Raw genomic sequence first — 18,657 nt, 5'->3', positions numbered from 1 at the left:
CCGAGCATCAACCAATGCGTAATATTCAAGCTGCACACCCCCTTTGCAGCAACACACGCTTCATTTGTAACTACTTGCAGATCTCAAAAACGCACGAGCTCCACAGAACTAAGCGACCGAAAGGATGAAACGCAACACAGCCACAAAGTAAAACAAACAAGCCTTTGCAATGCAATAGGTCTCGCATTTATACGAGTTTGAGCTATTGGCATTGTAAGTGACAATGCTTTTTATTTAAGTTTGTTTTTTTAAAAACATAAATAAAAGGCACTGTCATTTACAATGCTAATAGCTCAAACTCTCGCAAATGCGAGACCTATTGCATTGCAAATGCTTGTTCTGGGTGGCGGTTGACACTGAAGTTGTGATGGTTTAGCAAAGTTTATTGTTGTTGTCAGTGGTAGTTCAGGCTGAAAGGGATGATGGTAGGTAAGTTTGTGCTTAGACAAGACAAGAAGTTTAAGGTTATATAGGAAGTTTAGTGGGCTAAGAGGTTAATAGATGTAGGAAAGAAAGAAGGGATTTTAGAGGACTCAGCTACATTCGACCATCCATTGACCATATACAATATCAATGTATTAAGTTGTTATGAAGGGGGAGGGATACCTTAGGGATGGGGGTAGATAAAGATAGGCGTTTAACTTTGGATAGTGAGTTTGTAATTTTGTAAGGTGAAGGCTTAGGTTATTTTGTGATGTGCACCTGTTTCAATAAAGCGGCCTTTTTCACACAAACCCGGTGTCAGTGGTCTGTGCTGCTCCCCTCTATCCCCAAAGTATAAGAAGGGAAATGAAGATAGAAAAAGCTCAAAGAGATGACACACAGAATGGAAAAATGGGCAAGTAATAGGTCCTCCTGCTAAAGGAAAAGAAGGGATCTACAGAATTCTGGAAAAATTATACTTCAGGAATTTCGTTGATATGAAAATATGTCACCAAGATGGATTTGATAGGCTGGGAATGCCATTCATTTGGAATAATTCAAAGAAACAGGCCCGTGGAGGAAGTTCCTCTACATTGCTTACATGTGTTTTCCTATGGAATACGACCTGATTACAAGTATGATTGAGCCAAAATATATTTTCTGCCTACATTTTATGTGTTGTTCCCTAAAGAGATAGCAATTATTGAAAACATTTTTTGACTTAAGCTCTGCCTTTTCCCACCAGTCCATGCTGGCATTTTACAAAGAGTTACATTGAGTTTCTCAAGTATACATTTTACCCAACTTTAGTTACATGGGTTATCAAAGTGACTTCAAAAATTATATTTTCAAAAACAAAATAAATTCATCACAATCAGACCAGGCTGAGCAGAAACTGGCATGTTACCGAATGGTATCATATTTGAATGGCTAGTACCAAGCAAGCTGTCAGTTTAAATTATAGTGCATGGGCACGTATTACCTATCAGCCAATGACAATACTCGATTTCCAAACACTATTGTACAGGACTTGAAGCAAGAAGTCTTTTCCATCGAACAATATTTAAAAGTCAACACATCATCAATTTCACTCTTTCTTCTTACACCTACCAGTGGCTCATCTCTCTCCTTAGAGAACCTGGGGTTCATACTATTATAAGCTTAACGTTTGCAACCAATCCTCGGCATCTAGGATCAGTTTTATTTCTGAAATTCCCAGGTTCTCTGCTTGCACCTGAATCATCAAGGTAGACTGTCAAAGAGGCTGTCCCAGGTGTACAGACATTTTCAGACCCCTTGCAAGTGGATGTTAGCCCCCATCGGGTGCCATCTTGTGTTCTATTGTCTTACCCTATTGTCAGCCAGGCCTTACACCGATCTAACATTCACTTTTACTGAGTTCTTTTTATACACAAGCCCTACAATCGTCTCTAGATTTAATCTTGCTGCTCTTCCTTGTCTAGTCTAGGACTTGGTTAATTAGTTAACTGTTTTAAGTCAGGCCTGCCACTGAGTGGTTGCTCTTTACTTTTAAACTGATGTTTGCAATACAGTAGTGTCTAATGCCGCTGCTGTGCTTCTTTCCAGTTTTTTCTGTGTCTTTTAATTGTGGAGTAAGCTCTGGATGATGAAAATTATATATTCAAAATGCCCATTCACCAGGACAGCTCCAGATTGAACCAGTGGTCTGTGTTATGCATGTAATGGGAGATTTGACAGACCCATACAGCAAGAGGTAAGATGGGCGAGGCAGCCAAACAGATTGCCAAGGAGAGTGAGGTGTGTGTGTGTGTGGGAATGAGTTACCTACGCAAACTGTTGCTCTCCATCCTGGATGCAGTGTTTACTGTGTCGCCAAAAAGACAATATCGAGGCATTGTGACGCCCACTACTCCAGCCACCACAGGACCTGAAAAAGAAGAAAGAAAGCTGTTCAGACAGAAAATATTTTGTGAATTAAACAGAATTATTCCAAAAGCAATATCACTACACAAGGTTGTGGTATTTGAGTAATATAGAAGACAGATCGCACTAGACTGCTAGAATGGAAGGGCGAACACATGACTCTTCTCCCAGTCTCTACTCACTTGAGAAGTTGATTAAATGTCAAAACAAATTGTTAAGGTGAGATTTTTTTTATGGTGTCCACCTCACCATGGGGCGAGTACCTTTGAGACCACCTCTATCTGTATGCAGCAGTTTGGGCAGACTCTTTCTATTGACCGATTATGCTATTCTTTTTCCCTCACTAACAGTGCCCGGTGGGCCCCACTGTGAGTACATTTCCTTTTTCCTTTTCCCTACTCAGTCCTGAGCCACATAACTTCCCTGGTGTTTCTCTCTGAACCCATTGGCGGTCCATTGGCCTTATCCAGGAATTTTTTTCAATTAGGCGCCAACTGAGCCATGCACATATTTCCTTTTTTCAGTGTTTGAAGTGCAGTCATTTTTTCTATCATTGTTTTTTCAGGTGTTTCAAATCATAAAGTTTTGATGAGTCCGTGGGGTTGTAACGTTGTCGACACAAATTACAAATAAACCACTCCCTCAGCCTTTTAACATTGCTCTAGAACACTGATGTTTATATTTAAAATCTGTATTGTGGTCATTTAATGTACAGGAAACTTTTTTTTCACTCACCAGCACTTTTCACTTGGCACACAGCACTTTTTTAAAAGGTTCGCATTTTTAGTCACAAATATCATCAACTGAGTAAAAGTGTCTCTTTACAACAAGTGTATGGTTTTGGTTCTTTCTCTGACATTCAGTTCCCATTTAAGTATATTCCATTGAGAATTCTGATTATTAACATTAAACAAATAGGCCACAGGAACCGCTGTCTACTGTTATATGATGTACTAATCAGTCACCTTGTAAAATGTGTATTACTTGGAGGGTTGCAAAACCTCCTACCTCGTGAACAATATTGAGGCCGATAGCATATGTACGTACCCTCTCCGAATGGCTGCGAATGTAGGGATGAAGGCCTGTGAGAGACAGTAGACCTCTATTTTTGTGCTTGCACTCCCAAGATGCCAACATTTTTTTTTAAATTGCCTGAATCACTTAAAGAGGTAGCTGTTACTTTAGAAAAACATTTAGACTGTTTGTACTTCTGAATATTAACATTATCATCAACATCATCTTGGTATAAGAATAACGAGGGACAAAATATCAACAGTTGGTGCATATAGGGAAGCATAAATTTACTATTCCTAACTTCGTATCTACTCACCTTGATGATATATGTACCACATAGGGACATGTATGTGGAGTTAGGTGTTGAGTAACAAGACTATGGGGCGGATGTATATGTTGGTGGTATGTATACTTCCTCAATTCGGAGTATACATACCGCCAACACAAAGGTCTATCCCCCTAATTTAAAAGCGGACAGACCTTAAGTTTGGCCACAGTGGGGAATACTCTGTCTCTGCCATGGCCAAACATCCCCGGGGAGTAAGAGCCATCAGAGAAATGCCTACATATCTGCTCGACTAATTTAGACGTGCGGACATGTGGTCATTTATTACGGTTGGAATGGTAAAAGGAACAGTAAAAACATTATAATGTTCTCCTGTGCCATGGGGGAAGACTCGCATGATGAGGGGAGCATTACATGTTTTCTTTCCCCAAAAGATCCTGTTTCTGGATTTTCTTTTTGTAAAGAACAAAGAACTACTTTATATTACAGAGCTGCATCCTGTTGACACAGCCCTGTAGCACAGCGTAAGATGCATTGTCAGGGATCGCTGCGAGGTTGGTTCCTGAAATTCTTCTATAAGTACCGCCTGCTTGGTGGTCATCTATGAATTGAGTGGGTGGCCTTGCCACCATGCGGACGGAGTAATTTACTCCATCCCCATGATGAAATGACAGTTCATCCACCCAGACATACATCTGGCCCTTACTTACCCGCCGATATTTTATTTTCGGTATTCAGTTCTTGATAATGGTTCGCATCGATATTGTGGTTTCGATATTCATGGGGCACACCATGTTGACCAGCTAGTAAGACATTAGGGGGGAGCATGCAGGCGTCCTACTCTCAAGGCTACCACAGATGATACCCAGTAGGGAAGCTGTGACATGAAGTGAGCTTCCTCTTTGCAAATCAGTGAAATCCCCAACTTGGAGGTAGTCAGTAACTGATCAATTGTTTGCAACAACAACTGAGATCACAAAACATTGATATATCCCATTGTGACTTCAAATGAGACTATACTCTCCTCCTTTTTGCCATTTACAAAGAGTCACAAAAACACCTTCTTAGACCTGGCATCCTCGGCATAAGTTTTCACCTTCAGACTTTCTTTTTTTGCTGACCTCGTTTTAGCTAACCTTGGACTCTGCACACTTTACCACTGCTAACCAGTGCTAAAGTGCTTGTGCTCTCTCCCTAAACCATGTTATATTGGCTTGTACCCAATTTGCATATTTAGTTTACATATAAGTCTCTAGTAAAGTGGCACTATGTGTGCCCAGGACCTGTAAACAAAATGCTACTAGTGGACCTGGAGCACTGATTAAGCCACCCACTTAAGTAGCACTTTAAACATGCCTCAGGCCTGCCATTGTAGCCTGTGTATGTGAAATATTAGAGTGACATTTCGACCTGGCAAAGTGAACATCCTGCTAGGCCGGAAACCTTCCTTTTTAATACATATAAGTCACCCCTAAGGTAGGCCATGGACAGCCAGAGGGCAGGGTGTAATGTATTCAAAAAGTAGGATATGTACCTTTAAGTTTTACATGTCCTGGGATTGAAAAACTTACATTAGGTTTCCACTACTGCAAGGCTTACCTTTTCAATAGAATAATATTGGAATTACCTTATCATATTTTATAAGTGTAATTTCGAAATAGGAACAGGTACCCCCTTCAAGTTTGGTGTATCTGGAATTGCAATTTAAAATCCTAACTTATGGTGAAGGTGGATTTTAAATTACAATTCTGAAAATGCCACTGTTAGAAAGTTTACATTTTCTTGCCTTAGCGATTTGGTGCCTGCAGCCTGTCTCTGGGTCACAAGACTGGGTGTAGTTGACTGTTGGGCTTTGTGTATTCCTCCTAGACAGCCACACACAATGGGGAGCTTTGGTGTGACTGGATGGTCAATCAATGACAGGATGGGAGGGAGGAGCAGGACCTAGCCCCATTTACACTTGATTAAGCTGTGTCCTGTCTCCACACAAAGGGCCGTATACCCCTATAGTTAGTCTGGAGCCAGGGCCAGGAAGACAGGGCACAGGTGCACTTCCAAGGCAGGCCTCTAGAAGCTTCTCCTACTTCAAAGGCACAACTGGGTATAAATATGGAACTTCAGTTCACTACTGGACCTATGGATACTTTGCCAGGAAGGACCATTGTGCTGCTAAAAGAACTGCCACTCTGCTGGACTGCTTCTCTGAAGAAACTGCTGCTCTGCTGTTCACTGCATGCACCTGCACCTGAACACTGCCATCTGTGAGTATACCCTGCCAAGTGGTGTCACCCCAGTCCTGTACCTATGAAATTGGGCTTAAGGTGCTCTGCCAGCATCTGTGAATCGAGGGTAAACTACACAACTTGGCTGCTGTGGGGATTTGACCCGTTGCAAAGACCTGCATTACCGCCACAGCCCATCGGAATTGCCAGGGGGCGAAGTATCCTCAGTGCAGGCCCTCACATCTCTTATCGACAGAAGCCTCAATGACGACGCCACACTCAACATCTAGCAGCTCTTCGGAGTCGATGCACTGCCCCAACTGCGCGCTGCATCCCAAACACCGGACTTCACACTACAAGCCCCGTCGACGGGAACCCCGACAATAATGCAGGCCCTCCCATCACAGCCTTGTTGCATATCCGAATCGACGCATCACTTCGGTTGCATGACACACTTTCAATGCAGACTCTGCAAACCAGGATTTAAGGTACTTTGTTCAGGGGACCTAACTGGGACCCTGTAGCCGGCCCGCACTCCAATACAGTTGGCCTGACCTTGTGACTTTGTCCCAGTCGGGCAAGACCATATATCCCAGTTTGCTCTTTTTGCTTTTTGCCACCATTTTCACTGAAATCTTTAAACTTGAATATCTCCAGTTCTACTAATTGGATTTTTGTCATTTTGGTCCTGTTTTATTGAATAAAATAAGTTATATTTTTCTAACTTGGTGTAGGATCCATTTTGTGTGGTGTTTTCACTTTATTGCTGCTTTAAGGGCTGCACAAATTCTTTAGACATTGCCTCTAAGTTAAGCCTTACTGCCCTGTGCCATGTTACCAGAGGGTTGAGCACAGGTTAAATTGGGGTTGGTGTGTGCCTCACCAATGACAAGGATTGGAGTTGCTGCTTGACCTGGGCTCACACCCCAGTCAACCAACAACTCCATTTCTTACACCCTTTTGTGAGCAGGAAATACTATTTTCTAATCTTCAAAGATCTTTTGTACATTGGAAAAAGATATTTTGTGGTTGCAAACCCTGTTGTTTTGTGAATTTGCTGGCTTAGCTACTATAAATTACTTCTGGATTTTAGGCCCTTATTTTTGTTAGGTCGAGCACCAGCACGCTTGCGCTGTCTACAAGACCTGCTGTAATCACTCCATACAGAGTATAATCCCACCTTCTTCTCCAATTGGTTTACTTCTGCGGTGCTTGCATTTCTTGGCTCCTTATTGGTGGGCTCCCGATACTTCACATCCATTTTTTTAGTTCAGGAGTACTGGCCAACTACAGTTTCCTTACACTGTAGTTGTTTATCGGTTCCTGTTGGGGACTACTTGTCTACAATTGGTGCTAGGATTACTATCTACATGGGCAACGCACATCATGTTTTAGAACTATGCCTCTCTCGTTAGCACGCCGCCCTTCTCATCTTCCTTTGCATGTGCATGAAAAGTTCAGGTGCGCCATACTTTATACTTACCCCGGCGCCAACTTTTGTGTTTCATCTTTTATTACTAGGGCACCCACTTCATTGGCCGCCACACACATAGATTTGTTCACCGTATTTTTATGTTTGTACAGGCAGCCGCCGCTGCATTAGACCACCACCAGCAATGCAGCTGCTGGGCGTGCCGTGCAGACTCGGTCCACCGTACTCCCAGCACTGGCTCTGACATTGTGGGATCCACAAACAGTTTGCCTGACATTAACGTGCATTTTTCCAACTCCGAAACTTGCAGCATTAGTAAACAGTAGAGCTGCATAGGCAGGAGTTCAGAGGAGGGCACATGGAATAACTAACATGGCAGAGCTCACTAGCACAGCGGGGTCATTTACCTGTCATGGTCACTGGCCTCCTCAGTGTAGCCCCCACGCACCGGCAGAACCGTAGCCTACTTTTGGAAGTGCTTCCCCTGACTGTGCCGCTGTTCTCATACCCTCAGGGGCGCTACTTAGCCTCCGGCTGAAGGGTGTGTCATCCGTTCCAGTGCCTTACTCTCCTGGCTGCCAAATGCAGCCAGCTGCCCCGTATCTCGCACTGTCCGCATCGTGTCAGAGTCCAAGGTACGTAATTACCCAGACCGGGGGCAATAACCAGGCCTGCACTGTATTGAATTTGTCATTGTATATATTGTTTTATTCATAATTAATTCTTGTGTGATGGTTATTTTCAAAAAGCAAATTATTTGTTGCATGCATCGTTTACAACGAATGGTGTATTTAGGCTTTGTCAAAATTTGGGTTGTAGCATGGATAATACATATGAAGTGTTTTGTTTAGTTCAACACATATGCTGGGCAAATCACGTGTTTTCGATTGACTAACCAGCAGATTTTAAATGCGCATGTCACGTTAGTTTTCAACTAATTACGTTTCAGCAATAGACTGACTGCGTTTCATTTAATCGACCTCAGTAAGTAAATTGTGTGCTTTTACTTTGTTAGTTAACAAGAGAAGATGGAGTAGACACAAGGTTTTTGTCACTGAGCAGGATTACAGATTTGGTTGCATTACACTTCTATATTTTGTTTTATTTCGAGAACATTTATGTACGTCATGCTGTGAGGTACGTCTTGTTTTTTTTTGTATTTTTGCTACTTCTTCGCCTCAAATGGTTTTGTAATATTTCTGAAACCAACTTGCAGGTTTGTTGTGCTAGTTTAGTAGCGTTCCCTTTAGGTATTGGCTGTCTTTTCGTGGATGTAGGTATCCGTAGCAAACTCAAATGGAGGGCCTTCCAGTTTTACAACTATATACAGTCTGTTTTACACATTGAACATGCATTTAAAAAATCTTGTACTAGAAGGTGCTCACAGATAAGATCTCTGACATGCAGGGCCAGTCAGTCGATTGCCCCAAACCTTACCTCTCTCGTAAGGATACCGTTGTTTTTTTACTGACGATTTCAGTGCTGGTATAGTGCACTCTGAAAGGTCTACTGTACAGCGATGTTCCTTGTTTTGTTTGCAGAGACTGTTCTATGTATAAATAAAAAGCCAAATATTTTTCTTCGCCCAACTTGATTTTGAATTGAATCGCACTGATTCGGTTGAGCTTTTATTGTATTGCAATTTGGGACAAACTGCACACCCTTCTCTCCCCTAAACGCCACCACGTACTCAAATGCCTTGCTCACCCTACCTATGTTTATTTTGTCAAATAAGTCTTCGTCAATGAGCTACAGTCTTTGTATAGCACACTGCCATACCTCATGCACTCACTAGGCACACAGTGTACACACACAGTCGGTCTGGGAAGCCCAGTCCCTCCACCCTTGGAAACAAAACAACACAAATGACATATTGCATTGCAAATGCTTGTTATAATTGTAACCAATGGATTCAGCATTCTGTGTGGAAGATCCTGATATCAGTGTTTAATTTTGTAATGAATGTTGAAGTGTTATCTTTTTTTAAATATTGTGTAGGTGCACATGTGCCCGAATATCTTTCTCTTTTGACCTAGGCTAACTTTACAATTTTTTTTATTCCAGGCATCTTATCCAAGATATGCTTTTTACGGCTCAATACAGTCACAAACTATAGCTAAATCCAGACGATAAAGTCTGCTGTTCTCGAAAATGGCTAGTTTATTTTTAAACCATTTGTAAAGTGCACTCGTTGTCCATTTGAGTTCTATCAGATCAGATGAACACTGCTTCAGAAAAGTTTGAGTCATTACGGGGCATATCAGCAACAGCCGGCGATAATTATCGCTAAGCGCGCTTAGCGCGAGGATAATTATCGCTGGCTATCGCTGGTTTATATCGCAAATATAGCGCGTTATCAACAACGCTTATCTCCAAAGCGATATCAATTCAAGCGATAGCGGCAATATGTGCGATTATCGCTGGAAATCAAGCGATAATCGCACAGCGATAAGCAAAACCTTGTTGATAGGGCTGGGTGGTCTCAGCCTTATAATCCACCACCCATAGGATATAATGGTTTAGTCAGTTTAAAAGCAGGCGTAATGAAACCTGCGTTAGGCACGGTTAGCGCTACTTTTATCGTCGCTATGAAGGTTAGCGTGCAGCTTGATAAATGGAGAAATGTCTGATAGCGACATTTCCCACGTTATTTCAGTCAGTTACGCCCACTTTGCATGTCATTAACGTTGCAAAGCTGGGCGTTGAGGAAACGAGTGCAGAGGCATAGAAACACGCGCTAGCGCATCATTGCTAATAGTGCAATAAAAATATCTCCGCTTTTAGCCCGAAAACGGACGCTAAAGCGGCAATATTTTTATCGCAGGGCCTTGATGATATGCCCCTTCGTGTTTTCCGTGTTCTGCAAAGGGTCTAGGGTTAAAACTATCTCAAAATATGGGTTTTACATTGCCAAAAAACATTGAAAATGTAGGCCAAACGTCGCATAAACAACAGATTTCATTTCCCGAAGAGTAGACTATTCTAAAATATGCTATTAGGTAAACGTTGAAAATATTGTGGCAAAAAACTACTGTGCAATTTCTTAAGCTCGGTATAAGGGAACCGTAACTGTATAGTCACTATCACACCTGTAAAAAACGTGCATATTGACAGTTTTCTATTCGGATCCTTCTTCCGAAATTTAGGTGGTCTCTTTCATAAAAACAAGACGTAAAGATTTTCGACAAGTTCCTTAATTTACAATTAGCACAAAGATTTTAAACTGGTTTTGTTTTTAGTTATATGTTATTGAATTTCACTTTTATTAGCTTTTCTGCCACAGTGTGATACATTAGAGACAGCAATGGCATAGGTTAAGTGTGAATTTTCAGTAGCCCTGCCATTTTAAAAGACACATTGTTGGCATAACATTAATGACTGTCTTCGTGCAGTGCTGAGAGACACTACAATACCTGTGTGGAGACCAATTCTTAGCTTCAGTTTTTCCTCGGGCATGTGCCTGATCCGGAAGCTAATCATGGCACTGAGAAAGTGCAGAGACATGGTGGCAATCTCATCAACGTGTTTCATTCCATTTGGCAGAGGAAGTCCACTTGCCACCATGTAGGCATCTCCAATGGTTTCCACCTGGACAAAGGAAGGACAAAGGGATAGCAGCAATTGTAACCCATGCCTTGCAAACAGTAAATGTGGTGATGTCCAAAAACTTTAATAAAGCATCTCCCTCAGGTTAGGTTGGTAGGTTTCAAGACCTGCTCCTGACCTGCACAACACCATCATAGAGAAAATCTGCTTCTTATAGCAGCAATCACATTGACTCAGGACAGTGGAAGACTAAACTCCCTCCTTTGAGTGAAGTCATAATCCCAGACGGGAGAATACCCCAGATAAAGAAAAGAATCAAGAGGTCAAGAAAATGGCAGTCACTATGTGTTAGACCTGGCACCATTGGCGTGAGTCTCCCTTCCTTTTTTCGCTGTGTCTCCTCTGTTTTTGCTGGTTATAGATGCTCTGGGCGCTGTGCCACTGCCATTCAGTGCCACAGCGCGAATGCTCCCTTTGTAAAGATGACATATGAATTGGTACATCCATGATTGGCTTATTCAGTTTACCTGTTAGTCCCTAGTAGCGTGGCCGGTGTGTGCCCAGGGCTGGTAAACCGAATGCTGCTGATGGGCCTGCAGCACTGGTTTGTGCCACCCACAGAAGCAGCTTGTAAAGTGTGTCTCAGACCTGCCACTGCAGTGTCTGCGTGCAGTCCCGAACTGCCATCTTGGCTGTGAAGTGCACCCACTTCCCAGCCCCTAAACCTTCCCTTGGCATCATGTAATCCCCCCTTATGATAGGGCGCGTTGTATGTGTAAGGTAGGACATGCCCTGTTGTATGTAGCATGTCCTAGTAGTGAAATACACCCAATTTCGTTTTTCACTACTGTAAGGCTACCTGTTCTCCATAGGCCAGAATGGGAGGTCTGGGCTATTACATCCTATAGTCCTAACTGACCCACAGAACACGGTAGAAAAACGAATCTAGTATGCCTGAGCTCAGAATATTAAAATACATCTTTTAGTGAAGGTTATTTTTATATTCTGTGTTTGAAACTACCACTTTTAGAGTATAGGTACTTTCTTGCCTTAGCCTTCCAGTTGCTCTGCTATTATGTGTATTGGCTGTCTGGTTTTGGAGGGACAGGGCAGGCTGAGTCAGACCTGGATTGAATAGAGCGACCTGCCTGGGTGTGAAGGGAGGGGTAGCTCCTGCACTTGAATAGGGCTGTGCCTGGCAAGGTGAATGCTGGCCCCACCTCCCACTGTGCGTCTGAGGCAGACCCCCTCTTTCTGAAAGGAAGGATGCAGCCTGATCAACAAAGTGCTCCAGGGCTGGGCAAAACTGGTTCTGGCTGGGTTCAGAGACTTGGGACCCCTAAGAACAAAGACTTTGGGGGTATAAATATTTGTGCACAAACCCCTACAATTGGTATTGCTCCTGGATAACAAGAAGAACCTCTGTCCGTGTGGCGACAGGAATCTGCAAGAGAAGGACTGTCCTTGTGCCTGGTGTGCTGTTTCTGGGACTGGCCTGCAGCTGCTACTACTGGACTTCAAGAAGAGGAAAAGAACTTTGATTGGACTTTTATTTTTGCTACAGCAATCACCCAAGGGCTAGAAGAGAGCTAGCCTCCTGCTGGAGTCTCAGGCACATCAGACGCCACCATCAGCCTCCTGTTTCCTCCCAGCGAGGATTACTATCTGCAGGTGAGGCCCCTGTGTGTTCCAGGGCCTCTATTTCTGCTGCTGAGAAGAGAGCGCTGAAAATCGTCGCTAACCCCCGTTAGCGAGCCGCTGCAGCAGGTGAGCGTGAGGAAAATCGCCGCTCCGCTGTCGCCGAGTGCTCGCTATCCCCAAGAAGATCGCATCATTTGTCAGCGGGCCCGAAAACGCCCGCTATCTGAAAATCATCGCAACAGGATCATCGCAGCGCGAACGCAGAGCGTTCGCCATTTTCCCCGCATCGCATCCGGATCGTTGCTCCCTCGCGGAGAGCCATTTTCGGCATCGCAGCACGATCGCACACGCAACAGGCCCGGTGCGTCATCCTCCCTTCGCGGCAAGGATTTCATCGCATCACCGGCTTAGCGTGAAGAAGTTTGTCGCTTTGTCCTGCCCGCAACCCAGCGCATCATCCTCCCTTGCGGTAAGGATTCAACGCATCGCTGGTTAGCGGGAGGAAATTTATCGCTACAGCTCCTTAGCGACATTTTTGTTGCTTTGCTCCAGGAACCAGATACTTTGTGAGTAAAAGGGTCGCAGAGACCCCTGCCTTGAACTAAACATCATTTTGTGAATCCTGAACTATTTTTCCTTGCAGCATTTCTAAAGTAATTATATCTTTATAGTATTGTGGATTTTTACTGTTATTGGTCTTGTGATTAAGTCTATATAAAAATACCTATTTTTCATAACTACTTGAGTGGTGTCCATTTGTAGTGTTCCTCATTATATTACTGTGTAGGGTCATAAATGCTTCACACACTGTCTCTGAGATAAGCCTAGCTGCTCGTGCTACGATACCACAGGGTTGAGCAGGGGTTGTCAAAGGGTGTAGGCTGCTTACTCTGACTTAGGAAGAAGGGTCCCTACTTGGACAGTGGCCAGCCATTGCCAACTAGAGACCCCCATTTCTAACATTGGTGGTCAGCGGTGAGGATCTGGACTTGCATTTATGATTGCATACAGTAATTATAGTGTACACTACTAGTGAGTGCAGACCATAACATAACCACGTACGTTTTTGAGATTTTTTATTCTATTTTTTGATCGATATTGCCAGTTATTATTACAATGGCCAAGCCCAGATCCAATGCCTCTGAGGATCTCTCCTGGGAAGAAGAGAAATTAGACACCTACAATGCCAAGCAGCTCAAATATTTTTGCAAACGCTTCACAGTCCCTATCACAGGTCTCACTAGAAGGGAAGAGTATTACAAGGCGCTGAAGGCCTGGTTAGAAGCCAGGGATGCCCCAAAGAATGTAGAAGAGCCTGTGGAGGGGGGAGAGGATGCAGGAGAGCAGCAGGACGAAATTGTAGATTTGGTAGGGGATAAAGCAGTTTCCAGCCCGGGCACTAGTGTGTCCTCAAGGGGCCTGACTCCAGAAGAGATGGAGGACAGGGAGAGAGATAGGCGGCATAATATGGAGATGGCTAAGCTCAAATTGGATGGTCAGAGAGACCTAGAGAATAAGAAGTTAGAAGTTGAGATAATGAAGATGAAATTTGAACATGAGAGAATTTTGAGGGAGTTGGAGATTAAGGCCAAAAGTATTGAGATCTCCCCCTCTGGTGGCAGCATACCAGTAGTGCATACTGAGAGTAGAGTGTATATACCTAAAGAGGTTATTAAGGATTTTCATAAAAGTGAGATATTGGGCAATGGTTTGCCGCTTATGAATTAGCTATGGTGTCCCACCGGGTCCCTGAGAAGGATTGGGGAGCGGGGTTGTGGGGACGCTTTGTGAGTGAGGGGAGGGATACCTTGTTGGACGTACCCCCCGAAAGTAGGATGATTTATGCCCACATGAAGGAAGCTTTGATTACCCGCTATGGTTTGACCCCTGAAATGTACAGGCAGAGATTTAGAACCTGCAAGAAGATAGAGGGTACCACATGGGTTGAATATGTGTCTTTTTTTGGCAGGGCAATGGAACGCTGGGTAAAAGGCAGCAAAGTAGAAACTTTTGAGCAACTCTATGACTTGATTGCATGGGAGCATTTTTCTAGTAACTGTTTTCCTGAGCTACGCCAGCATCTGATAGATTGCAAGCTGACTAACCCTAGGAAGCTTGCTGAGGAGGCGGACCGCTGGGTGAGCACCCGGGTTCGCAAGGGTCCAGTGGGAGACTTCGCCAAAGGTGGGCAGGGTCCCCAGCAGAGAGGTGGGGGGGACAGGGGTAAACCAAGGGAGTTCCACCGAGGGCCCCAAGATAATTCCCAAGGGAACCAGGCAGTGGTATCCCACCCTCCCCCAGATAAGAAACCAGTGCCTCCAACAGGTAATCCTGTTCCAAGGAGGCCCCCTACTTGTTTTAAGTGTGGCCAGGTGGGCCACAGATACTTTGACCCCCAGTGTCCCCAAAAGGATACTCCTGCACCACCCCGTGCACCGCCCCGCCAGCTTGCTAGTGTAGCCCTGGGGGAGGAGGAGATGGGTGCCCCAGGTGGGTGGGACCCCGTAGAGTTGACCCTTGTCTCACTAGGAGACTTTGAAATGGTTCCTAAGCCTGCACTGCCTGATAACACTAAAAAATGCAGGCAGTGGGTAACCATCAATGGACATAGAGTGGAGGCTCTGAGGGACGCAGGAGCCAGTGTAACTGCTGTCAGCTCCCGGTTGGTGTCCAAAGAGCAGGTTGTGCCCCATGCATTCTACCCAGTAGTGTCTGCAGACAACACAGAGAGCCAATGTGAGGTGGCTCAGGTTCCCTTTGAGTGGGGGGGGGGTCTCAGGAACTCTTCAGGTGGCTGTGAGGCCCGCCATGCCTGTGGACTGTCTGTTGGGCAATGATTTAGAGAACTCACCGCGGGCTACAGTGGAGAGGAGTGCTCACTTGCAAATGTTGGGACTGCCTGAGTGGGCATGTGCTACCACTTGGTCCATGGCAGCCAAAGAGAGTGTTGAGAAAGACCTGGAGCCTGAGAATATGGCCCAGGTCCCTGCCTTAGAGGGAGGGGGCAGGGGGCGCGGGAAACCGGCCCCCTTGGTTCCCACGGCCCAGGAGGGAGCAGACCCTGAGGGGGATGCCCTGGAGCCTACCGGGGAGCAGAGTACCGACCTGGGGGACCTGCCTGAGCTGACCCAGTGGCAGCAGGAAGGGGGGCCCACCAGGGAGGAGTTTTGTGAACAGCAGAGAACTTGCCCCTCTCTTGAGGGTATGCGGCAACAGGCTGCAACCCAGGCAGCAGGTGATATGTCCGGTTCACATCTGATTTATTGGGAGAACAGTCTCCTGTATAGCGAGCCTAAGGTTGCTGAGCCGGGGTCAGCCCGTGTGCTGGTGGTACCCGAGTGCTTCAGAACCTTCCTACTGGGGTTGGCTCATGACATTCCATTGGCAGGACATCTGGGGCAGACCAAGACCTTTGAAAGGCTGGTCACCCACTTTTATTGGCCCCAGATGCGCAAGAGTTCAGATACGTATTGTAGGACCTATGAGACTTGCCAGGCAAGTGTGAAGAGTGGGGGGAAGATCAAAGCCCCACTCCAACCCTTCCCAGTTGTTAGCACCCCATTCGAGCGAGTGGGCATTGACATTGTGGGGCCTCTGGACCCCAAGACAGCCATGGGCAACAGGTACATCCTGGTCTTGGTGGACCATGCCACCCGGTACCCTGAAGCCATCCCGCTCAGGACAGTGACGGCCCCCGTGGTGGGACGTGCACTGATGGGGATCTTCTCCCGTGTGGGGTTCCCCAGAGAGGTGGTGAGCGACAGGGGGACCAACTTCATCTCCCAGTATATGAAGTCTCTGTGGAAGGAGTGTGGGGTGACTTACAAGTTCACTACTCCTTACCACCCCCAGGGTAACGGTCTGGTTGAGAGATTCAACCGGACCTTGAAGGGCATGATCATGGGCCTAGAGGAGCCCCTGAGGCGTAAGTGGGACATCCTCTTGCCATGCCTGTTGTTTGCATACCGTGAAGTGCCACAGAAGTCCTTAGGGTTCAGCCCCTTTGAACTGCTCTATGGCCATCCGGTAAGAGGGCCTCTGAGTTTGGTCAAGGAAGGCTGGGAGCAATCTCCCAGGAAACCTCCCCAGGATGTGTTTAGCTACATCCTGGCCTTCAGGAACCAAACTCGGCGTTTCAGAAACATTGCTGAGGCAAATCTGGAAGCCAGCCAGGAGGAGATGAAACGTTGGCACGACCAGAATGCCACTCTGGTCGAGTTTCAACCTGGTCAAAAGGTTTGGGTACTGGTCCCAGTGGAGCCCTGTGCGCTCCAAGATAAGTGGACCGGTCCATTTGAGGTGGTGGAGCGAAAAAGTCAAGTTACCTATTTGGTGGACTTTAAATCTCCCAGGAACCCCCTGCGGGTCCTGCATGTGAATCGCCTAAAGCCCCACTTTGCGAGGTCTGAAGTGGGCATGCTTCTTGCCACAGATGCAGGGATGGAAGAGGAGAGTGAGCCTCTTCCTGACCTCCTGTGTGGAGGAGAGAAGGATGGGTCAGTGGAGGGTGTGGTCCTCTCCACCACACTGACCCCAGAACAGCAGAGAGATTGCCACCAGCTGTTGGGGCAATTCCCAGATTTATTTTCCCTGGTACCTGGTGTCACTGACTGGTGCGTCCATGAGGTAGACACCGGGGACAGTCCTCCTGTCAAGCACAAGGCTTACAGGGTGACCGACAGGGTAAGGGCCTGCATTAAGGAGGAGGTCGCCAAAATGTTTGCCCTGGGGGTGATTGAGTCCTCTAGCAGCCCTTGGTCCAGCCCCGTGGTCTTGGTACCAAAGGCTGCAGCGCCTGGTGACACTCCAGAGCTTCGGTTCTGTGTGGACTACCGAGGTCTCAATTCGGTCACGAGGACCGACGCGCACCCCATCCCCAGAGCTGATGAGCTCATAGATCGGTTGGGGGCTGCCCGGTACCTCAGCACGTTTGATCTAACGTCTGGGTACTGGCAGATCGCCTTAACTGATGGGGCAAAGGAGACGTCCGCATTCTCCACCCCAGATGGGCACTACCAGTTCCGTGTGATGCCCTTTGGGATGAAGAATGCCCCTGCCACCTTTCAGAGGTTGGTCAACCAGGTGTTGGCTGGGCTGGAGGATTTCAGTGCCGCCTACCTGGACGACATTGCCGTATTTAGTTCCTCATGGGAGGACCACTTACGCCACCTCTGGGAAGTGTTGATGGCGCTGCGCAGAGTAGGCCTCACAATCAAGGCCAGTAAGTGCCAGATTGGGCAGGGTTCGGTGGTGTACTTAGGACACCAGGTAGGGAGCGGCCAGGTGGCCCCTCTACAGCCCAAGATTGAGACCATCCTGGCTTGGGAGCCCCCAAGGACCCAGACCCAGGTGAGGGCCTTCTTAGGACTCACGGGTTATTACAGGAGGTTTGTCAAGGGGTATGGCAGCATTGTTGCCCCCTTGACTGAGCTGACTTCCAAGAAGCAGCCCAAGATTGTGAACTGGACTGACACCTGTCAGAAAGCTTTTGATGCCCTCAAAACTGCCATGTGTACCGCGCCCGTGCTCCTGGCACCCAACTTTGCTAAGGAATTTATTGTCCAGACAGACGCTTCAGAGCATGGGGTGGGGGCTGTTCTGTCACAGATGAATGAGGAGGGACTAGACCAACCCGTAGCCTTCATCAGTAGGAGGTTGCTTCCACGGGAACAGAAGTGGAGTGCAATTGAGCGTGAGGCATTTGCGGTGGTCTGGGCACTGAAGAAGCTGAGACCATACCTTTTTGGGACTCACTTCCGGGTGCAGACAGACCACAGGCCCCTCAGATGGTTGATGCAGATGAGGGGTGAGAATCCCAAGTTGTTAAGGTGGTCCATTTTCCTACAGGGTATGGACTTTACGGTGGAACATCGCCCTGGTACAGAACACGCCAATGCTGATGGTCTGTCCAGATTTTTCCGCCTTAGTGAAGAGAACTTCCAAGGGGATGGGTAGTTCTCCCCACATTTCAGCTGGAGGGGACGCGTGTTTGACCTGGCACCATTGGCGTGAGTCTCCCTTCCTTTTTTTGCTGTGTCTCCTCTGTTTTTGCTGGTTATAGATGCTCTGGGCGCTGTGCCACTGCCATTCAGTGCCACAGCGCGAATGCTCCCTTTGTAAAGATGACATATGAATTGGTACATCCATGATTGGCTTATTCAGTTTACCTGTTAGTCCCTAGTAGCGTG

General features: G+C 46.2%; 1 protein-coding gene across 1 annotated transcript in view; it reads right to left on the bottom strand.

Moving 5' to 3' along the window:
* The window catches only part of LOC146866994 (guanylate cyclase 2G-like), a 161,059-nt gene that overhangs the window by 88,568 nt on the left and 53,834 nt on the right, over positions 1-18,657 (bottom strand). The window contains exons 9-10 of the mRNA XM_085618922.1: positions 10,696-10,870; positions 2,234-2,332 (exon numbers count right to left, since the gene is read on the bottom strand). Coding sequence (XP_085475048.1) covers positions 2,234-2,332; positions 10,696-10,870 — 274 coding nt within the window. The remainder of the gene's footprint in view (positions 1-2,233; positions 2,333-10,695; positions 10,871-18,657) is intronic.

Source organism: Triturus cristatus, chromosome 1_2 (assembly GCF_964204655.1).
Source record: "Triturus cristatus chromosome 1_2, aTriCri1.1, whole genome shotgun sequence".
In the NCBI taxonomy this organism is placed as follows: Eukaryota; Metazoa; Chordata; class Amphibia; order Caudata; family Salamandridae; genus Triturus; species Triturus cristatus.
The sequence above is the reverse complement of the archived record's forward strand: the minus strand, read 5'-3'. Positions and strand labels throughout refer to the sequence as shown.